We start from the raw sequence: 24929 nt of genomic DNA, 5'->3' as shown, positions 1-24929 counted from the left end.
GTAGGACAAATAAGAAAGTTCGTGTGATATCGTAGGAAGAACTGAAATAAAATTCATCCCACCACGGGCGCATTCTCCTTCCAAATTTCGCGTGAAGGGTTTAGCGTGCCGTCCTCCCAAGTGAAACGGGGAGGTAAAGAAAACGACCACCACACCTTCTTTAATTTTCAAAGTCTTCTCCCTTTTTCAAAAAACCTTCTTATGTTTGCAATCTTTTCAAAACCTTTTCTTAAAAAATATCTTTTGCCCTTAGTGGCTTTTCTTCAAAAGTTTAGACACGATTAATTGTCGAAACGAGTGGCGATACCCCAACGATTGTGAAATTGATTGATATAATGAGATCTTTTCCGCGTGAGAGAGCTAGTGGCATACTCGTTGATTTCCATCCGAGTTGGAGCCCTTCTTTCATTTGCGATGCAAAGAACTCGTTTGTTCTCATGCTCAAGATCAATGGCCGAGTATTTCTCTCCGACGACGATAAAGTGTTTATTCATTTTTTAAAATGTTTTCCCTTTTTAAGCGGAACTACATTAGCTCTGACTTCTCCATTGCACCGAGGAGGTATGTAGGCACAAGGCTTAACGTCTTGCCGAGCTTATTTTGAAAATAAAACAAACCCTTTTTTTAGCACACACGACACAGATTTTCAAAAAGGTTCCTGTGGAGTACCACAGATATGAGGGGTGCTTAAAACCTTCCCCTTGTATAAACAACACCCGTACTTAAGACCTCTTCTTTTTGTTTTTTTTTAAAAACAAACTTTGGGTTTTATTCGTTCTTTTCCCTTTTCCTTTGGAAAAAATAAAGCGCGGTGGCGACTTTCACTGAAATATTGAGTCGAGTCAAACTAATGGCTTCGATCTCAGATTTTCCCCGCTACAAAAAGATTCTTTGAAAAGAAGTGGGAAAAGATTTTGAAATTTGAATTTGAATTTGAATAGAGCAAGAAATCAGGAGCACCTACCCTAAGTTAGAAAAATTGTTCTTTTAGCTTTTCAGTTTGAAAGGGCTATCCATACCATAGGGGGGTAGGAAGTCCTTTCATTGGATGTAAAGGGTCATCGAGGAAGTATCATTCGCCATAAAACTGTCCCTACCATATAGAGGGTAGGTAGTCTTTAGGGAAGGATAGAATAGTCATTTAGGAAACAGACGAGGATACCTTAGCAATGGGAAAATCATCTTATTTCGAGGCAACATCGAGGGACTAGATCTCATATGATGATAATGAACTAAGGCAGCATTTGCTTTAGGTATCCTCGGATCGAGGGACTTGACTATTTTAGAATCGTAATTAAAAGCCAACAGGCAGCATAAGAAGGGTTACCATTAAAGGTGTGTGTGTGGCACAATCATGTGGTTCAATTCGAATATTTATCTTATAATTAGTGGGCTAATTTATTTTAAACAATGTTTGCACTCCCTAGGATTACTAACCACGACAATTAATATTTTACTGAAATTAAAGGCAGAAAATATAAATTCCTACTCTATTACAATAAACACCTGTGGGCAGAAAAATAAAGGTGGAAAAGAAAACCTAAACTATTACAATAAAACCCTGAGGATAACAGAAAATAAAGGCAGAAAGGTAGGGTAACAGAAAATAAAGGCAGAAAGATAGAAAACTTTTTACAAGGCTTTGAGGCAGATACATTATAGATTAAAAAATAATTATTGGTTTTTAACCTAATTAATTTTAAAATTGACTAATCCTAATTAAATTAATTTTATGAATCCTAAATTAATTTTTAAATTAACCTAAATTAACTAAACCTAACTTTTAAATTAATTAATTAAAAAACCTAAATTTAAATAATTAAAGAAAACCTAAATTTTATTAATCAAATTATGTTAATTATTCAAAGCTTGTTAACTTTTAATAAATCCTACTATTAATTTTGGTTACTAATGAAGAGGACTTAATTGGGAAAAAGAAAGAGAAAAGCTAGAACACAAATGCCCAAAAATAACATACCCGGGCTGGAATCAAGCCCCAGTCTTAGATAACGCAAGTGGAAAGCATTGGCCAATTGAGTTGTGCGCCGTTTGATGTCAATGAAGCGATACCATATAATTATAATTGATGGCACGTTTCATCTTTGAAATTTCAATCCAGTCAACAGTGGCTCCCTTGACTGCATGCGCATCCAATCAGAATTGGAGAGACATAGTGGACTAGTTGACCGACCATTAAGGATGCAACACGCGTGGTCAGAGGGTCAAGATCTTCTATTCATCGTCTTCCTCAAATGGCCATAGGTTTAGCTAGGATCTTGCCACCATGCTGCTATAGTTTGGCCACGACCTTTTTCCGTAGCAAGTGCTGCAAACTTCCAAACTTGCAAAATCAGCATTTAAACAAGGAATAAAGCGCCCAGATCATGTAAACGGAGCCTTGCGATCTTCATGGTGGTATTGGTTTGATCAGAAAACCCCTATATCATCAAATCTGAAGCTCAAATCTTCCCATGCCCTAACAATGGTGAATGTCTAAACCTGCATCAAACCTTGCAACTAACGCATTAAATCGAATCCAAACAACCTGATGAACATGTATGAATGCATAAACAACATTTATATCGTGTAAATTGAGGTTTTGAAATTTCAACTTTTACCAAATTGTTGCACCTTCGTATGAGGCTTCCACACGTGTTCTGGACTTTGAAGAAGAAGAGGATGAACCCCTGGGACCTTTAGGAACTGAATAGGATGGCTGGGTTACATGAAAACTCGATTGAATCTTTGCTTTGATATTGCACCTTACTTTGAAAATTTTGTATTCTTGAAACCCTTGCCTCCTTTAGAATTTTCCGTCCCCTTCTCGTTGCCATGCTTGAGAATATATATGTGAGGATATTAGGGTTCATACATGGGCTTGGATACTTATATGAAGAGAAATAAAATTTGCTTAAAAATAATGTAATTTACTTATTTTGGGCCAATTTGGTTCACTCATGTTTCAATCTTATTTAGCACGAATTTGACTTAAAAATATGGCCCTTAAATGATTGAAATTGATTGGGAATCAAAGCCAAATCAAATCTCCCATATTTCCTTTAATTATTTTGATTTAAATTGTATTTTAAATAAATAAAAATTTGCAAAAAATATAATAAAAATCAATTAATCATGGGATTGGGTTTAGAAACTCTTGATAATCTTAGAAGCCAGTTTGGGTTATAAAAGGATGGGCCCATTTGGAAGAAAACTCGTTTTGAACCTCATTTGCTTCATATTTTTTCCCAAAAATTAGCCAACTTTGACAAGGCATATCTCCCTCAATTTTTAAGATATGGAAGAGTTATAGGAATTTTTGGAAAACTAAGGATGTCCTATACAAGCCACTTTGGAATCTTTTTTCCATTTGAGAATTTTATCCTCAAGATATTGGTCATGACAAAAAACAACTTTTTGCAAGCTTCTAGAAGGACATGTAATGTTTTAGCTCATATATCTCAAGTAAAGAATTTATGGCCTTGTCCTTAGAGAGATAAAGTTGTATAGAATTCAATTTTCTTCAAAATAGGCTTTGGTTGAGAAATTTATGATGTTCCATGTGCAAGTTATGGTTGGTCAAAGTTCAGTTGACTTTTAGGTCAAAAACCCTAATTTAGAAACTTTGAGTTTTGTTGATTTCTGAACTTTCCTTGATGAATCGTGATCAACCCTTGATCAAATGATGAATGTTACTTTAAAATAAGGATGTTGACCAAAAATCAAGAGTTTTAACTGTATTTTGACCACATTTGACTTTTAGGTCAAACTAGTCGACTGTTGACTTTCTGAGCTTTTGACTGAGCAATCTTGGGAACTGAGGCTTGAAACTTGTCATGAGGATCCTTTGAGGTATATGAGAGGCCATGATGTCCAGTTGAGGTGTCAGAACCTGATTTTTTCTTTGAGAGAAACCAAAGCCCTAGTTGTGGGTTAATTGCTTAGGAGAGTGTGGGTTTAGTCCAACCTTGAGCCTTTGATACTTGAATGAGCTTAACAGTAAAATTATGATGGGAAAATTTTGGGGTATGACACCCTCCATCATAGAAGTTATACATACGCACTAGGATCCCATCTTAGAAAGCGAGATCACAACCTCATTTAGGACAAGGATCTTTCCACAATCCTATCCGCCCTTCTCAATATCTTACTACCTACTAGCACTGTCATTAGGATGTTAACTTATTTGCATCTGTCAACAAGGTTGTCACTAAACACTAATATAGGTTTCTGCTACACGCGTTTGTGCAATATAATTCCTTACCCATAGCATGATCACACCTGATCAACATTGCACTATTGCATTCCATCTACCGAACGTACCAACCTTAAACATAATTTTCCATCTGAGTGATAAAATAATACTTACACTTTTCACCAACTTCTTCCTTCAAGAAACTCAATAATAATATTCCTATACCAATAAATTTCAACTATCTGTCTCCTCTCAAGTCACACCAGGAATCATCCAACACGTTACATTCCATTTTTGCTACGCTGCTCTAATTACTCATTACAATCATCATTACCAATTAGATTTCCGACTTTTTACCCGATTCTGGCTCTCTTTACCCATTCGTTCAAGAATCATTCGTTATCATACATGGTACTAATCTACCACTTATCAATACTTACTCGTGGTCATAAACAAATCCTTAATTTATTTCCTTTATTTAAACATTCTAACCATCAGAACGGGTACCCACAAGTATTTATAATCACACTCATCAGCCTCAATATACCATTGCTTACAAAATAGCTCAAACTGAGTCCCACTCTTCTCTAAAAATTAAATCAACTTCGTCCTTCATAGAGTATAATTTCCTATTATATCTGGAAATCTACAATAACACCTTACAACAACACAATTATTATAGCATCATATAGTATCAACTCATCGTCTTAACTTTGCCGAATACATACTCGTCAACCATGTACAACCATTATAACATGCTCAACATCTCGACAATTATTCAAAAGAGTTCTAATTCTTCAGCACGATATCCTTACATCCACTAGATTCTAAATGCAACATATAGATCAATACATATTCTCTACGTAGGCTTCAGACATATTAATTCCCTACTGCACACGAGTAGTACTCATAATACTACTTCACATCACACTTTCGCTGTGCGACTCTGATCACCGGTCTTAAGTCATCGTCCAATATGTTACACTCTTTCATACTCACTCCTTCATAAGTTCCCACAACATGGTGAGGGATTATTCTCACGGCTTAGCATTCGTCACATCTTATACCATTAAGGTAACAAACAAGCTCATCCCATCTATATGATTCCGTCTACTACCAACAAGAGATTTAGGGTGATCAAGTCCTAAATTTGTCAATAGATAGTCAAAAACCATATTTAAGCACAAACCATCGTTACTACATAATAGTGTCCCTTTCCGAGTTTGCACTCAAACTCATTAACATCGTTATAGCCCAATAATTCACCTTGAGTCTTTACAACTCGCACACTTCCCTCTCATTGGATCTTGTCGGTGAGACACCAACGTCCAAACATTTTACACAATCCGCTTCATAGTCACTTAGCATCACACACTTGTTGAGTACTTCCAATTTCATAATCACTAATATACTCGTACATTACTATTTATCTCGTTCCAAATCAAAATCCTCATCTTAGAAAAAGACCGTGATAACATTCCTAACTTGTGGTTTCACTCTAAATCCCATGAAATATTTCGCGTCCAAGTATCATTCCACTCAGAATCTCAACAAAGTCTTCCTAACATCAATAGGTGTCAGAAATCCTCTACAATTCTTCTTTTATACATGTCTTTGCTTTAGCATCACAAATACGACTTCAACCATTCTAAAGCTTATTTTTCCTTTACTACTAATTCACTTCTCACTAAAACCCATCGGTACTCAAATCATCTTTATTACCGAACATCTCATCAACTTATTCATCAACAACATGTTCTACTCAACTACGTTTCAAACCATCGCGGTAGTAACCATTCCTATCCAACAAGCTTCACGCTTCCTTAAACGACTTTAGAATTTCTCCTCATAGGATCACCTATGATGTACTTATAACTCTCCCATAAGTTAGGACATAATTTCACCTCTTCGTATCCTCAAACGGCACATAAATCCGACACTCGGAACTCAAGATATGAACTTTCCAACGTTATCCGAAATACAACATCGACATCATGCAGCGACACTCTATACAATATCTCAAAAACTCTTCAAATGGTAAACTTGATTCCTAAAATTTCCTCTCAATAAACCTTTAATTATTCCTTCAATCCACTCAACTCTGACACTGACGTCCCGTGCGGTACCAATAAATAAGTCTAGTCCTAAGAACAAGTGTAACTGTAACTTCAACTCTTTCCAACATCATCCTGTCACAATTAAATATGTTATAGATTCTGCAACCATTTTTATATAAAAGTTCATCTCGTTAGCTTTCTGATGCTTCAAACGGAACTCAAATCGAATGTCCAGAACTCCAATTATGAATTTTCGAAGTTTCATAACGATTCAGCAATTTTCTGCGTTTTACTTACGGAAATTCCGCTCCAAAACTCATCCTCTTCAAATCAATCACATTCTAAACAGTCTCTTATCATATCTCTTTGCTACCAAACTCCTTATAACTTGAGCAACACATTCCATCGCCGAAGTTCGATTTCTGAAACATCACGACAACAATCCTCTTTGCAAACTCGAAACCGAACCTCTTCCGAGAAGCAAGGCTTCTCCCCGACTTTGCTTAAGCCAACTCCTGCAACAAAACAAACAAGTATAGACAGTTATTCGCTCACATGTCACATACCAAGGGATAATACGCCAACAGTATTCAACTGTCGCGCAACCCCACGGCTATTAAATAAAAATCTCAGAGTAAACATGAAAACAAGGGTGCTAAAATTCAATAAAACAATTTGTTATAACTCGCTTGTCATGTGATCGCGACTTTACGTGTCTATTAATCTGATGACTGCAAGTGCACAGTCGTGTCGTGTAGTTTTAAAAGATATCGAATCCACAGGGACTATGAATCGATCTACCGTTATCTAAGGTTACTATGTAAAGCTAAGGCTACTAATATTTTGATTGTTTCTAAGGGGAAGTGATTGTGAATTCTAAGAAATATAATAATAGGCGGATATCAGTATGTATTTCGTTTAACTTTAGGCGATCCGAAGGTTCATTGGCTAATGTATTAATTCGATTAAAAATATTTATTAATTCAATTGATTAAAAGTCCTCCTCTCAAACTATAGCTCTGTTGATTCAGACTGCTGTCCTAACTCATAACGTACGCTCTCGCCATCCCATTAGATTTAGAAAAGCTTTTTGGAAACAACATAATTAATAAAATGCTTGTTTTATGAAGTTGTTATCTATTTAAATCTCCTAATCTCAAACTCTCGCTCTGTTAATTCGGAGCATGCTAATATCCCTAACGTACGCTTTCGCCATCCCGCGCGGGTGTAAAAACATTTTTTTGAAAATAAATAAGTTCTAATTAGTTTTAATACGCTTTCGCCATCCTTAAAACTAATGTCCTATGTCTACTATCCAGTTAAAGATCTCAAACTTTCGCTCTATTGATTTTAACCTTTGACCGTCTTAACCCCTCAAACTGTCGCTCTATTGGTTCTAAGACTTACTAATTAAATTAGACATACAAACCAAAAACAAGTGATATTTAATAAAACAAAATTAAGCCAATTTATTTCGGATCCCACGGTTAACTTACTTTACATACCGATACCTTAATTTATTAGCCAGACATATTAATATGGTTAAACATGCATAAATTCATTTGGTTTATAATAAAAGGCATGTTAAGAGGCATACAATATTTCATGCAATAATAATATAAATAAAGGCAGTAAATAATAAACCTGAAATAAAATAAATCTGAATTGAATTGAATCTTGAAGTACTCGAACTTCCACCACAGGTTGGCTGGATCGTTCTTCGGAAATTATCGGGCAGAAATTTAAAACAAGGAATATAAAAGATAAATCTAACGTAAGGCTAGATTTATAAAAGGTTCACAACAATCTCCGGTGTGGAAATTATTGTGAGAAAATTAAAGCAGTTGAATTAAAGGCAGGAAAATAAATGATGGTCACAGAATAATTTCGGCAGCACTTCGTTAGCAGAAAATCGGACACTTTGAACTGAAGTAGCAGCCTCTATTTATAGCTGAGGGTCTGCAGTTGAAACGCGTGAAAGGAGGAGCTTCTCTTGACTGGGGCTTGGAGACGTGCGTCTCCACTTTTTGGGGAGACCCTTTGAACGACTTGAGACGTGCGTCTCAAGTGGAGAATATCCAGGAGGCAGCTGGAGACGTGCGTCTCCTTTTGGTGAGGTGGCATGGGGACGTTGGAGACGTGCATCTCCACGTGCTGGGATGACTTGGGCCATGCGCAATTGGCTTCTTCATGGGCTTGACTTATAGTATGCACAATTGGGTCTTCTTTGCTCCCCTTTCTTGCTTCAGCACCCCTTTTTCATCTTTTAGGCACAAATAGTAGTGATTTTAGCTCCATTTCTTTCTTTTTCACAAATAGTCTCAATATGAACGCAAAACCTGAAATATCGCAAATACCCGCATAATATCACAATAAAACAATATAATTAAAGGAAAATGCTAATAATATTTATGGATTTCAAGCTAAATATACGATATAAAATCGTGTTATCAAATTCCCCCAGACTTGAACCTTTGCTTGTCCTCAAGCAAATAATAAGATAGAAAATCAGAGCACAGTGAAATGAAATACATTTCCACCACGTTGTTCGGTCATACTCAGCTACAAAGTGTTTTTTTCCGAAATTTATGCGGTAGACCCTAGCAATAAACTTATAGTAGCGACACTAGACAACTCCCAGTATGCATACCAATCCGAATCATGCCATCATAGCTTGACCTTGACTCTTCGTCTTGTTTTACCCCTTTCATTCGCGCACAATCACATTAAGCCCATTATCTTGACACGCACATAGAAGAGCAGCCGGTTAGTGACTATGATCCTTCTTATGGAGTTCTGGCACATTTATGTGGTATACTCCTTAGCGCTCATTTGTAGATTTTGGGGAATCGAACCATAGTCCTTCCTACCAAGTTCAGTACCAGGCAACTTCTGAACCAATCAACAATGAGTTTTTATATTTGAGATTTGCGACCGTTAGGTTAAATGATCGTGTGAGGATCACCTTACTTAGTAGGTACATTTCTATTAGCGATTAAGCACATAATTATATTTATATGGATCATACACTTATATTCATCGACTCTCTGCGTAGTTGGTGTCTAAGACGGTGCCGACTGCTAGAATAAACTAATAAGGGTTACTACAAAATTGAAGTCGATGGTTTCGGTATAAAGGGTATTCAAATCGGTTACGTATACTCGGGGGTTTTAGAGCATCGGGACGATAAGGGTATTGTCTTGAATCTTTATTGCGGTTTCTATGTGTTAAGTATTTGAGTAGCTTCGTACTTCTCGAACGTGTGGGGTTATGCGTTTATCGTTTGGGAGTAAAAATTTTTGTTATGGCTCAAGAAAATGGAAAAATTGTAATAGCCACGGAATTATACATATAAGACTTGAAATTCCATAAATATGCTTTATTGAATTTGAAAAGAAACATTACAAGGAAAGGAAATAAAATAAAAGGAAATGATATTAAAGCGAGTAATACGACTCCCCCAGACTTAAATGATACAGTGTCCTCATTGCATAGCTACTACTCCTCATTGTTGCGGTTTCGGGAACTGCTTGTGCCTCTTGTACGAACACGTCGACGTCTATCAGTAGGAGAGCCATGTGCACCAACGTTGAGATCGTTCAATTGTGTAGCAATTTCTGTGTAGTGGTCTTCGGTCCTGACAGCGTGGTCACAGTGCTCTTGTTGCATTTCTCGAATTAGCCTTAGTGTTTCGTTTTGATTTGTCTGCATAGCTTGAAAAATTTGGTCTTGGCGTTGAATTGCAGCATACATGGCATCGAGAGTAATAGGCGGAGGATTGTTTTGAGGAGGTTGGTTGAAATCAGCTTGTGCTTGGTTGAACTCTTGTTCCATTGCATCCACTGGCTCATTATGATGTTCAGGTTGGTTTTCTTGAGGATTTTCATTAACAAGCCTCCAACGCTGAATATAACGGATGTTGATTTGCTCGGGGCATGGCAGGATGACATTTGGAATTAGAACTTTGTTGATGACCAGAGTGTAGCGGCCATCATGACGGGGTGAAACCAAGTGAGAGTCACGGCAGTAAGTGAGATCGAGGGAATGAGCAGGCATCATAAGATGAGAAAGGGAGATGAGGTCGTCAACGAGACCTAAGGCACATGCCAAAGTGGTAATAATGCTGCCAAATAGGAAGGGGTTTGTAGCAGGGGCGTTGATGCAGCCTTGGATATGTTGGAGCATAAATGGTGCGGCATTGAAACGGATATTATTTAGCGCACAGTATAAGAAAAATAACTCATTTTGGTTTACCTTGTGGTTGTTGAATCTTGCAAAAATAGGGTGACCCAAAACACGTTGAAAATAACGTATAGCGGGATTTTGAATATGAGAAGCATGAAGGGTCCTCCAACCGGTAGGAATTTCGCCAGTCAGATTAAACCAAAATTCGAAAGCGAGTTTCTCCCAAGGTCGGCCATTCAGTTCTTGAAAGATTGTGCGGTGAGCATTTGGTGCATTGTTAAAATGCAAATACGTAGCAACTGCTTCTTGATCCAAAATAAATTCACGGTTAAACATCCGAAATTGGATGTTACCGGTTAAAAGTGGTTGATCAGAAGGGGTGTCGTAGTGGAAAAAGCTTAAGAACTCTAAGACGAGCGGCTCATAAGTGGGTACGGGTTCGGTACAGAGATGGTGTAGGCTAGATTTTGTGAGCAAACGGGTGATACCATCTATTAGACCCAGAGTTTCTAGACATTCGATGTTCACGAATTTCATGGGGACAACCGAACGTTCATAGAAAGCAAGGTATTTGGTTCTTTGAGCATTGTCGTCTTCCTCTCGAAAGATAATGTGTTCAAGGTTGGGAGGAGGTCTCTCAGGGCGTACACTTCGGATGATTGAACGCGGAGGCATCGTGTGTTTGGAAGGAGATAGTGTGGAGAAATAGAAGAATAGAAAAATGGTTTGGAGGTTGTGAGGAAAAAGAGTGGTGGTGGTGTGGTTTTATAGTGAGGTTTGAAAATGGTGGAGTAAATATAGAATTGATAAAGATTTATGGTGGTGTTTGAATTTTGAATGGAATGGAGAAATGGGAAATGATGTAGAGTTAAAGAGGTGGTGATGGAGGATGAATGTGGTTTATGGTGTTTAAATGGAAGGAATTATGGGGAGAAGGAAGAATATTGAATGATGAATTTTGAAATTCAAAATTCAAAATTCTTAGAGGGAGAATTGATGCCTCTGCATGGTCAACGAAACAGAGCAGCTGCTGCCCTTGGGAGACGCGCGTCTCAGGCAGGCAGTCTGCTGGGGGACAGGATATGGAGACGTGCGTCTCCTGTCCGTAACATGCAGATGGGTGGTCCCACAGAGGTGGAGACGTGCGTCCACGCATGTACTGGTTTGGACAGGTTCTGACAGGTACAAAAGAGTGTAATAAACAGTTCAGAACAGTGTCATATTTTAATACTATAAACAGCAAAAATAATGGTAACCAAGCTGAATATATTATATGCGTTCAGAAATATATAGCAGTTAATAGCAGCGCCGTGTAACACAGTAGCAGTAAATGAATATAAATAATGCATTTCAGATTAAAATTGGTACTGAGTGCTGATAGAAACAGAATGTAAAAATGCAGAAAATTAAATTCTAAACTAGGAATTGGAAATTGCTAAAACTAGAAATAAAATCTAATAATCTAAAAGTTAACATCTAGCCACGTCTGTTGTTGTGCACATTAGAATAAATGTGTTTGAAAACTTCGTTGAATTGAGCATTGACGGTGTCGATGAAATTGAAGAAGTGCATTTGCAGAGTGTGTAACTCGTTGCGCATATGTTGGACTTCGTGTTGCAGTGCATCGATGGCTTGCCCATGCGTGTTCTGATTAGGAGCATGATCGATCCTCAGAGGAGCATTTCTTGGGGCCACTGATTCAGCGGATGCAGCAGGTTGTTGTTGTTCAGGCTCGATGTCAGTCATGTCTTCAGATTGAATTTCTTGTGAACCAGTAGGAGTCTCAGGCTCATACTCAGGAATGGGTTCATCTTCAGGTAGAGGCTCATATTCAGGAATGGGTTCGTCTTCAGGTAGAGGCTCATATTCAGGCACATGATCATCTTCAGGCATAGGTTCATATTCAGGTTCAAGATCATCTTCGGGTATATGTCCATATTCATAGTATCCAGGAGGAGTGTCAGGTTCAGAGTCTTGTTCTGCTACATACATGTCATCATCTAAATGTTCATAAGCTTGTGGTGTTTCTGGAGATGACTCTCTTTCAGGGATTTGATCATAGTAAAGCTAGTTAGCAGGGTTGTGCACACCCGTCCTTGGATTCGGTAAGGTGAACTGATCTAGTACTTTATTATCAATGAGTAAATCAAACTGATCATGTCCAAGGTTACCAATGATACCTCGATTAAAGCAAAAACGAATGTTCATAGAGTTGTAGGAACCGAGAGGTGTCAATCTAAGCAGTGGTTGTCTCAGACCTATAGCATTTGCAATCAAAGTAACGAATCCGCCGATCAGAATTGGTGGAACTTCGTCTCGCGTGATGCGCTCGAAGTTTGCTAGCATAAATGCGATAGCATTGACCGGACGATTCTGAGAGGTGCAGAACATGATGAATAACTCTTCTCTAGAAACTTCAGTAACATTTTCGGGTTTACCGAAGATGTAGTGAGCGATGATCTTATGCAGGTATCTGAAAGCAGGGTTATGAATTGGATTGAAAGTCATGCTCTTCAGGGTTATCGTTACCAGTAATCTTACCCCAAAATCTTTCCAACTCCCAGTAGGCAAGACTTTCTTCAGGGACTGTGGTGTATGCATCCGATCCATGAGGGATTTCCAACATTTCAGCAAAATCACGGATACAAAACTGATATTCTAATCCAAAGAGTCGAAAGAAGATAACTCCTTTCCTCAATCCTTGTCCACAATTAGGCAGGTAAGTCAAAGAGCTCAGGAATTCCAGAGTGAGCTTTCGGTAGGTACTAAACTTGCGGAACAGGTGAGAACCGGTCCAACCGATTTGGTTCAGCAAGTGCATGACACTTTCTGCGATACCTAACCTTTCCATAGTCGGGTGGTGAGGATAGCGAGTCAAATCCATTTGTCTCTCAGCTAGCTTAGCATATCTCGCTTCTTGCCCTCTACCACGGAATACAACTTCCATATTGTCAACTTCTTGCATCTTATGAGTTAGTAGTTAAGTAAGCATATAAGTTGAAAAATATGAAAATTACGTTATAACTAGGCTAGTGTTGTTTAAAAGGAAAAATAAAGAGAAAATTAAAATTAAAGGTGTAACAAATTATAATAATAATTATAATTATAAAAAGGAGAGATTTTTACGATTTAAAAATAGCGGTTATAATTATAGTAATTATTATAAGATATAGAAAAAAAAACATAAAAACAAAAAATAGGAAATTAAAATAATTCAAAAATAGAATAGAATATTTTAAATAAAAATAAAAATAAAAATTTGTGGGTTGTCTCCCACCAAGCGCTTTGTTTTATGTCGTAAGCTCGACGATTTAAATAAAGATCATTTTTCTGAATGAGCGGGCAGCTCGTCGAGTTTAAAAATCTGAATGTTTTCATCGTGTTCGAGATGATGGTAATACTTAAGACGTTGCCCATTTACGACAAAAGGTTTGACGGTTTCTCCTTTGATTTCTATCGCTCCGCTCGGAAATGTACGCTTGTCGTGCCATTTTTTCGTTCTTTCTTTATAGATTTTGGCGTTTTCGTAAGCGTCTTATCTAAGTTCGTCTAATTCGTTTATGTCTAGAAGTCGTTTTTCACCAGCAGTAGTGTAATTTAAATTTAAATTCTTAATGGCCCAATAGGCTTTATGTTCTAATTCTACCGGAAGGTGGCATGATTTTCCATAAACGAGTTTGAATGGGGTGGTTCCTATTGGAGTTTTGAAAGCTGTTCTATAAGCCCATAAAGCTTCATTTAACTTGGATGACCAATCCTTTCTAGATATAGCAACAGTTTTCTCCAATATTTGCTTTATTTCTCGGTTAGATACTTTTACTTGTCTGCTTGTTTGTGGATGGTATGGTTTAGCTATTCGATGATTTACTCCATAATTTCGAAGGAGTTTTTCAAGGATTTTTGAAATGAAATGAGACCCACCATCGCTAATTACCAGTCTTGGTACACCAAACCTAGGAAAGATAACGTTTTTGAAGAGTTTGATCACTACTCGTGTGTCGTTTGTAGGAGAAGCGATAGCTTCTATCCACTTCGAAACGTAATCGACAGCTACGAGTATATATTTATTTCCGAATGATGCTGGAAACGGACCCATAAAGTCTATTCCCCAGATGTCAAATATTTCTACTTCTAGGATGCCTTTTTGAGGCATTTCATCACGTCTCGAGATATTTCCGGTTTGTTGGCATCTATCACAATTTAATACGGCAAAGTAAACGTCTTTACATAGGTTGGGCCAAAAGAGTCCAGATTGGAGGATTTTGGCGCAGGTTCTAGATGTGCTATGGTGTCCTCCACATGGGGCTGAATGACAATGTGTTATTATGCTTCCTATTTCTTCCTCGGGTACACAACGTCTAAAGATTCCATCGGGGCCTCTTTTGAAAAGGAGGGGGTCGTCCCAATAGTAGTGTTTGAGGTCATGGAAGAGTTTCTTCTTCTGTTGGTAGCTTAGATCAGGGGGAAGTACACCAGCAGCAAGGTAATTTACGAAGTCCGCATACCAAGGTGTGGCAGAGCGGGCTAAAGCTACTTCTACGAAGTTGTTGGATTCAATGGTTGGATGGTATGGTTCTATTTCGTTAGTTTCCAACTGAGCGATGAGTCTTTCGTAAGGGAAATCATCATCGATTGGTACTTGTTCGAGTTTCAGATTTTCGAGTCGAGAGAGATGATCTGCTACGACATTTTCAGTTCCCTTTTTATCTTTAATTTCTAAGTCGAATTCTTGTAATAAAAGGATCCATCTTAACAATCTAGGCTTGGCGTCTTTCTTGGTTAAAAGGTACCTAATAGCGGCGTGGTCAGTGTATATAATTATTTTGGCTCCTACCAAGTAGGAGCGGAACTTATCCAACGCGAATACGACAGCTAATAGTTCCTTTTCTGTTGTGGCGTAGTTCATTTGAGCTTCGTCTAGGGTTCTACTCGCATAGTATATGACATGTAGTTTCTTATCTTTTCTTTGCCCTAGGACAGCTCCTACAGCATAATCGCTTGCGTCGCACATTATTTTGAAAGGTTCACTCCAGTCAGGAGGTTGCATAATCGACGCAGAGATTAATGCTTGTTTAAGTGTTCGGAATGCTTCAGCGCATTTATCGTCAAAGATGAATTCAGCATCTTTCATCAGTAATTCAGTTAAGGGCTTGGTTATTTTAGAGAAATCCTTAATAAAACGTCGGTAAAAACCGGCGTGTCCTAGAAAACTTCTTATTTCTCTAACTGTTTTGGGAGGTTGAAGGTTTTCGATGATTTCGATTTTTGCTTTATCTACTTCGATCCCTCTATCGGATACGATGTGTCCAAGTACGATTCCTTGTCGAACCATGAAATGGCATTTTTCCCAATTAAGTACTAGGTTAACACTTACACATTGTTTGAGTGCCAATTCAAGGTTTTCTAAGCATGTTTCAAAACTTCCTCCACAGACAGAGAAGTCGTCCATAAAGACCTCCATTATTCCATCCAGGAAATCGGCAAATATTGCCATCATGCATCTCTGGAAGGTTGCGGGTGCATTGCAAAGTCCGAAAGGCATCCGTCTATAAGCGAACGTACCATAAGGACATGTAAACGTGGTCTTTTCTTGGTCGTCAGGGTGAATAGGAATTTGGAAAAATTCGGAGTATCCATCCAGATAACAGAAATGTGAGTGTTTAGCTAGGCGTTCGAGCATTTGATCTATGAATGGTAAAGGGAAGTGATCCTTGCGAGTAGCTTTGTTCAACTTCCTATAGTCAATGCACATTCTCCATCCAGTTTGGGTACGTTGTGCTACAGATTCGCCTTTTGCGTTAGTGATTACAGTAACTCCTCCTTTCTTCGGTACGACATGAACAGGACTAACCCATTTACTATCGGATATTGGATATATGATTCCGGCTTCTAACAGTTTTTGAATTTCCTTTTTAACCACATCGCTCATAATGGGGTTTATTCGTCTTTGATGCTCCCTAGAGATTTTGCAATCTTCTTCGAGCATAATGCGATGCATACAGAGGGAAGGACTTATTCCTTTCAGATCTGATATGTTATATCCTAGAGCGGTTGGGTATTTTCTTAGGACAATGAGTAGTTTTTCAGTCTCGGCTTGTCCTAAATCGGCGTTAACTATGACTGGTTGGTTAAGTTCTTCGTCTAGGAATTCATACCTAAGGTCGGTAGGTAATGTTTTAAGTTATATAGCAGGTTTCTTAGGTCCAGGTGTTATACCCCAAAATTTGCCCGCATCTTTTTCAAGAAGAAGGCAACAGACTTCTGTCTAAAAATTGGGAGTTTCATATAATCTTGGATTTTATTTCATAAATATCCTGATTTTATGAATACTCGGTTTTTAGAATATTTCTTATACGGTATTTTGGTTCGCTGTTGAATTTATTCTTACACAGACGCCAAGTACTGTTTATCACTTCACACACGCTGTTTATTTGAGATTTATTTGCAGATAAATAATACTGACGCAATTGGTACCGAAGTAAATTTTTGCAGGCGCAGAGTCCGGGGATTCAGACTGTACTGGTAACAATTAAATTATTATTAGTTTTTGTTTCTCACTAATTTTTGTACTATATTATGATTTTCAAAATCTCTTCCTTTCTTTTCAAATCTCTTTCTTTCAAATCAAATCCTAACTTTATTCCATACATCTCTCTTTTCAAACCCTACCATACACTTTCTTTCAAATCCTACTACCACTCAAATTTTCCTTTTTTGTACGGTATCACTTCATTCCCCAACGTCTCTATCCTTCTTTTCACTCTATAAATACCTCTCATTTTTTCATAAATTCTCACATCAAATTTCAACTCATTTCTCAAACTTCTACCTCATAATTATTTTCTTTTCTTCCCCGACAAAAATGACAAAGTGGATGGATACGTTTTTTCTTATGATCATCACTGTTTTGGTGGTGATCATGTCCTTTTTCTGTCTGCATAGTCCTGAAAATGCGGACCTGGGTTGCTTACACTACCGTTCATCTATATGTTGTTATTTATAGCATGGGTTTTTAATCGTCATTTTTAAAGTTTGTCGTATCTTTCGCTTTCAAATAATGTACCGTTCATTATATTTGTCGTACTGTTCATTATATTATGTAATATTTGTACTGTCAGTATTAAATGTCGTACTATCTGTCGTAATGTCGTTTAATTATCAAGATAATATTATGTGTGTTTATTGCTAGTTAAATATTTATTTTTCTGTGCATTAAATATTTTTCAAGATTATTATCGATAATTTCGTTCGTGTACGGTATATTTTATTTATTTATTATGTTTGTGTTTTTCTAACAACTCATGTAAATAAATTTTCACCATTAACACAACAAAAAAACAAAAAGAAAAATTAACTTTAACTGTTAAGTTTTCACTTTAACTGTTACGTTAATGCCCGGACAGCCAGTTAACAGTCAAACCCGCTGACAACACGATTCTCCTTGTTTTGTACCATCAATCAAGTCAATCTTTTGCATTTGAAAATTCCAAGATTTTTGTTCTAGAAGTCTTCTGATAATCACATGATCAGCAGAGACTCAACACTGCACAAAAATCAGGTACGCTTAACTGTCTCCTACACAAACAGTCCCTAACTAGGGTTTTTGTTTTTTTAGGAGAACAATTTTTTTGAGACCTCAAATGGATTTCATGGACCTCCATATGTCTCAAAGTACCACCAGACAAATTTTCAAACTTCGATTCACTAAGACGCAGAGTCAGCAGCTCAAACAGTCAACAGACGACCAGTTTGACTGAAAAGTCAACAGACAGTCAAAATGAAATTTTTTGTCAACATCCATATTTTGTCAAAAGATTCATCATTTGATCAATGGTTGTTCATAATTCATCAAGAAAAGATCAGAAATCAACAAAACCCTAAGTTTCAAAATTAGGGTTTTCTCCTAAAAAGTCAACTGAACTTTGACCGGCCATAACTCTCTCCTCGTTCATTCAAAAAATTCCAACCAAAGCTTGTTTTGAAGGGTATTCAATTATCTTTCAAATGCAATTGATCCCATGGTCATTGGATTCACCATTTGAAAATATGAGCTCAGACATTACAGGTCATTTTCAAAATCAACAAAAAGTGGTTTTTTGTCAAAGGCCATAACATCAAGATAACTTCTCCAAATGCAAAATAGTTTCCATAGTAGCTTGTAGAGGACATCTTGAGGTTTCTAAAAAGTACAAGAACTCCTTCATATGATCAAAATTGAGGGAGATATGCCTTGTTGAAGTTGGCTATTTTTTTGGGAAAATGCATGAAACCAACATTGATCAAAAATGTTTTTTTTTTTCCAAAAGAGGCCAAGTATTCATGATCCAAACACGTTTCTAATGATATTAAAGGACTCCCACGACCAACTTGAGGCCCATGGCATTTTATTTCTTTTTAATTTAATTTTATTCCATTTAAAGTTAAATTAAAAGAGAAATGGTGCAAGATAATGATTCAAGGCTTTTTTCCTTAGCATGAGCCATCAAAATTGATCCAAACTCTGCAGCATAGAAGTACATGGCAGGCCTAGAGCAAGAGGGATGAAGAAAGTCAAGCCATGGCCAAGAAATTAAAACTTTTTAATATTAAAAACCAAAAGTTCAAAAGCACTCAAAGCTTCTTAGCTTAAGTTTGCAGCACTCTATTGCTTATATATTACTTAGTATACTTCAGTAGGAACACACACACAAAGATCCATCAAGAGAATAGCTCACAAACTTCACAAAACTAAGAAAATTACAAAAAAAACTTTAAATTTCGTGTTTGATTTTGCAGCTAGTTTCAAAGCAAACTAAGTCCATAAATCATCTCTTGGGACTTGTTTGGGTAAGTTTGGATCAATAGCCAAGTTCATAAGGACCTGAAACTCGAGTTCCATCACTCTCCGGTTTGGTAAATTTTCATTGAATTCAAACTCTTCATTTATGTGTTGTTATCATGTCTAATGGTTATGGTTGAGTTTATAATGATCATTAGGTCAGGTTTGAACCCTAGCATGAGAGCTCTAATGTCCAGAACATTGGTTGGCATTGTTAACCGTGTGTTTACATTCTTCTTCGAATCTCCTGAACCAGGCCGTTTCAAGACAAACTAACACCACCAATGGATTCCCAGACCTCGATTTAGGGGGGTAGGGTCCTTCTTTGGTATTTATTTGACCTATTTTCGCAGGTAAGAGTATGCCCTAGCCGGAGAAGAAGACCGGAATTACTGTTCCGGTGGTCAGCAAGTCCAAGGGTGGCTGACTAGCTTGCGTGGCGTCTTCCTTTCCTCTCATTTGCCCGTCAAAGCGTTGACAGTATGTGTGGCAAAATGAAATAACGTGATTGGCTATGATTTAAAATCTGGGCCCCACTCACTTAAACTCAAAAAAAAAAAATTCATTCGAATCAGACTGGGCCTGCGTGTATTTGTTATTCACACCCCTCGTTTCTGGCCCATATGCAATTGTGAACTAAAATCATTTCATCTTCAAACTGCAAAATACACCCCCTTGTTTAATTAAAATTAAATAATTTTAATTTTTGCATTTAATTTAAAATCAACCAATCACAAAACACAAAAAAAATATTTTCTTTTTACCATTAATTTGATAAAATGCTTAATTAATTTTTGACATAAAAATATTTTATTTTTCTTCATAATTAAAATATTTTGTTTAATTAATTATATAATATTTTTATATTTATCTTTTAATTATTTCTAACCTATCAAAAAATCAGAAAAAATATTTTCTTTTTATTAAATTAAGTTTATATATTATAAACTAATTTTGTACATATTTAGAATATTTTTCTCTTTAAGTTTAAATTTTTTGTATAATTATTTGCATAATTATTGTTAATTAGCTTAATAATCTCTTAAACAATTTCAAAAATCCCAAAAAAATTAATTTTATTTTAAAATTAATTGACACACAACTTGAACATATTTTAGACTTAAGTTTTTTTAGGTTTAAATTTTATTTCTAATTCCTAACTTTTTAATTAAATTAATTATGCATTAAGTTTAATTAAAATCAACCATCAAAAAATCCAAAAAAAAACACTTCCTTTTATCTTATTGCAATTTTAATTCATAGATAAGTGTATAGGTTGTCAAATTCATGTAAATAGCGTAGTTTACATTTCTCGCACAATCGATGTAATAGCGTAGATTTATTTTTCGCATTTTACATTCCCGCATTTTAATTTCTGTACATATAAAACTGCGTGCATGACAAGAATAAAAGTTGAAGCGCTAGATCACTAATTTCAAAGACAAAAAATATCTGAAAATAAAAACACAATCACACTTGCACCTCTTAGGGTAATCCCTCTGTTACTCTTTCCAAAATCAATTCTACTGTCAAATGCAATTCAAATAATTTCTTTCTGTATCCAGTCAAAGAAAATTTTCTAAAAGAAAATAGGAAAGGACCTTATAAACTTAGGGTAGATCTCCTAATTGCTTGCTCAAATCAAACAAAACAACAAATATTTCACATATCACTGTTTTTTCCAAAACAAAACTTTCAAAAAGACAACATTTTGTATATATCTAAACAAGGATCATTATGAAGTTAAAGATCTCTTTTTCAAAACATCTTTCGAAAGATAGAACGCTTTGTATACATCTGCACAAGGATCATTACAAAGTTAATTTACAAAGGTATTTAAAACCACATACAAGCATTTCAAAGCAAGACAAATGATTCAAACAAGTGAACTAAGCAATTAAGAGCCCATGGATAACCATGGATACAAAGGGGTGCTAATACCTTCCCTTTGTATAACCTACCCCCGAACCCAAAATCTCTTAAAGGTCTTTTTCTGTTTCTTTTATAAACCTTTCCTTAATTGGATAAAATAAAAGTCGGTGGCGACTCTCTGATTTTCAAAACTCAAAAATAAAAGAAGAGTCAGTTCGTATCTCACGAGAAAAACCGAGGACGACAGAACTGGCGACTCTGCTGGGGACTTCAAAAACAAAATGTTTCCAAAAGGGGTTACCTTATAGTTTAGATCACTTCGATGTTTTCAATTGCTTGTCTTGATTGTTTTATTTTTCAAAGGTTTATTTAGGGAATTGAATTTACTTGTGTGAAAGATTCTAACCCGAATCTCGAGATACCTTAAGTATGTGACAATAGACCAAGGAAACTGTACGGCATGTACCGATACGGTTGATCTGGTAGTCACCGTTAGTGCGACACTTTGGTCTGTACTGATATCCCTTGAAAATGATCAAGGAGTATGTTTGGCTTCCAAAATGTCGTTAAGCACTAATTTGTCTTAGAACCTTTAGTTGAACTTGACTTGTGGCCTATTAAGTGACTGGCTTTGAAATTGATCGAAGTTAGTTATCCTCGAGGAATATTTTGATCGGCCGTCCGAGCGCTGTATTGAGATGTTGTTTCCAAGGATCATAGAAACCGAATACTATTTTAAGACAGGTTTAAACCAACTCAACTTCAGTGGGGAGGGTATCACCTATGAACCTCATGCAAGCCTTTAAACCTAAGGTTATTGTTTGATTTGTTTGTGTTTTCCACATGTTTGACATCATGACATCATAAGCATCATAAACATATCATTTTCTCACTAATCATTTCAAGGATCGAAGAGTTTACTTTTGTTCCGTTGTTACAGGTAATGGCTCCCGCTACCAGAGATTATATCCGGATCAACATCTCAATAGTACCATCTGAACTTAAGGACTTAATATCAGAATTTCCCAGAAATGCTCAATTCACCGAAAAGCACGGTCACCTACTCCATTTGGTTACCTCAAAATTTGAAGAAGACATGATACGGGTCCTGTTCCAATTCTTTGATCCCGAACATCATTGTTTTACATTTCCTGATTACCAGCTAGTACCCACCTTGGAGGAGTTCTATGAACTAATTGGGTTACCTGTTCGAGATCAATTACCTTTCACTGGTTTAGAAAAGATTCCAAAACCTGAAATCATTGCTGCTGCCTTACATTTACGAAAGTCAGGAATCGAGTCCAATTGGGAAACAAAGAGTGGAGTCAAGGGTTTGCTTGCTAAGTTCTTAATGGGAAAGGCTCGATCACTATTAAAAATAGTGGTATACAACACATAAGAGTTCCTCGCTTTTTCATTTTATGCGCCAATTTGGATATGCACGAAGAAACGGTCCTCATGACATGATTATCCGTGGCATTGTGTTCGACTACGAAGATGATTCCAAAGATATCGACGAAGGTTTTTACATGCGTGGGGCAGTGTCTACAAAGTAGAAAGCAAAACTTTAGGACAATGGAACTCTATTCCCATGGAGCCTTACCTCAAATGGGTGCGTGCTCGTGCTCAGAAGTTCATCATGCCATATCCCGCTATTCTACCTATGACTATTGAGCCAGATGTCGAAGGGGACGAACCTCGAGTTATTCTACATCCGGACATGCCAACTGACCTGGAAGAGCTGCAGAAATATTGGGTTCAACTAAAGGGAGAAAGAGACACCTTCAAAGCACACTGTCAAGACTATGAGAGGAAAATGTTGGAGCTCACCAGACAACTCCAGGAAGAACAGCAGATCAACACGTTCCTGGGTGCAAAGAGAAAGCGTCCATGGGAGGCTTGAGGAATCCTTTATTTTCTTTATTTTCTGCTTTATCTTGTAAGCTCGAAAGAGGCAAAGAAAAGAAAAAAGAAAAAAAAGAGACAAAAGAAAAGAGAAAAAGAAATAAATTGTTTGACTAATAAATGTTTGTTTCTCTTTTTCAAACAAATTTAAATTCTAAGATCCTTGAAAGCATTGCATATACATTTCATTCATAAACATTGCATAACAGGTTCACATAACAGGTTTCTCATCTCCTCGCTGTTTATTTCAGTTAGAAGGGATGGATTCCGAAACAAGCATCAAGAATCTCGAAGCACAGAACGCCCAAGTTCAGATGGCAATTTTGGAGCTAGCAAAGGGGAAACAAGAACTGAAAGCCCTGATGATCAAGAAGAAAAAGAAGCCCAAGGGATCTGTAGGTTTAAGTCACCTGGCAAGGAAGGTCAAAATCCCAGTCAAGAGGTCCAAAAAGGCACCGATCCCTAAAATAGTCGGTGAAGGTGATCAATGAGACAATCACAGCAACCAGGGTTCTGCCAAACCCTCTCTCTCTTCAAACGAAGAAGATTATCATTCCGAAGACGAACAGGGTGATAGAAAATACCAGCAGTTGGAAGAACGCATGGAAGCTATGGAGATACAAAAAATACCTGGTTTAGACTTCAATGATCTTGGACTAGTCTCAGATGTTGTTATTCCTCCAAAGTTCAAAGTCCCTGTCTTTGCAAAGTATGACGGGGTCTCTTGCCCAAAACTACATCTAAGGTCCTATGTGAGGAAGATACTACCTCATACGGCAGATAACAAATTGTGGATTCATTTCTTCCAAGAAAGTCTGTCGGGTACACAACTCGAGTGGTACTATCAACTGGAAAGTGCAAAAGTTCACACCTGGGAAGATCTGGCTGCTGCTTTCTACAAACAGTATCAATACAACGCTAACCTTGCACCAACCCGTACTCAACTACGGGGCATGACTATGGCACCAAAAGAAAGTTTCAAAGAGTATGCACAAAAGTGGAGAGGTCTAGCTGGAAGGGTTCAACCACCCTTATCTGATCGCGAGCTGGTCGACATGTTCATGGGCACTTTAACTGGCCCTTTCTACAGTCATTTGCTGGGAAGTTTGTCGTCAGGTTTCACTGACCTGATATTAACTGGAGAGCGTGTCGAAAGCGGCATTCAAAGTGGAAAAATTCAAGTAGGCTCCTCCTCTGGTACTACAAAGAGGCCCATCAGTGGGAGAAATGAAGTCAATACAATGCACAGTCAGAAAAGTCGCAAAAGTGAGCATCACCAATCTGTAGGGGCTGTTCTGATCTCTGCATCTGCACCTCAAAAAGATCAACCGCCGAAGTATACGCGTCGACCAGATGCACCAAGAAGAAACTTCACCAGAATCAACATGCCAATCTCTCAAGCATTGCAGCACTTGTTAAAAGCAAATCTGATCACATTGAAAGACCCTCCAAAGAATGTCAACACTTCCTCTCCGAGTTATCGCCCCGATGCAACATGTGCATACTATTCTAACTGTCCAGGACATGAGGCAGAACACTGTTGGGCCCTGAAAAATAAAATCCAAGACATGATAGATGCTGGGGAAATTGAATTTGATCCTCCAGAGACTCCAAATGTCATCACTGCACCTATGCCAAAACATGACAAGACCGTTAATGCTATCATAGACACTGTTTATATCTATGATGTGAGAGAGCTGTCAACTCCGCTTCTTGAAGTCAAAAGAAAGCTAATACGAGCTGGTTTATTCCCAGGTTGTGACCCTGATTGCTTTTATTACGCACACTTACCCAATAATTGTGAGAATCTGAAAATAGGAATTCAAAAGTGGATGGATCGTCGTATCATTATGTTTGAGAAACTCCCTTCTATGGACAATTTATGCGAAGTTTTTTCAAA

General features: G+C 37.2%; 1 protein-coding gene across 1 annotated transcript; it reads right to left on the bottom strand.

The window, feature by feature from the left end:
- Positions 1 to 9747: 9747 nt before the first annotated feature.
- Positions 9748 to 13381, bottom strand: LOC131618681 (early nodulin-75-like). Its single transcript, XM_058889852.1, has 4 exons — positions 13278 to 13381; positions 11980 to 12475; positions 10001 to 10152; positions 9748 to 9886 (listed from the first exon to the last, which is right to left on the bottom strand). Exons 1-4 carry the CDS (start codon positions 13379 to 13381, stop codon positions 9748 to 9750), a joined length of 891 nt encoding a protein of 296 aa, XP_058745835.1.
- Between the last annotated feature and the right edge of the window lie 11548 nt (positions 13382 to 24929).

The sequence above is a fragment of the Vicia villosa genome, linkage group LG7, assembly GCF_029867415.1.
Source record: "Vicia villosa cultivar HV-30 ecotype Madison, WI linkage group LG7, Vvil1.0, whole genome shotgun sequence".
Taxonomy (NCBI): Eukaryota; Viridiplantae; Streptophyta; class Magnoliopsida; order Fabales; family Fabaceae; genus Vicia; species Vicia villosa.
The sequence above is the reverse complement of the archived record's forward strand: the minus strand, read 5'-3'. Positions and strand labels throughout refer to the sequence as shown.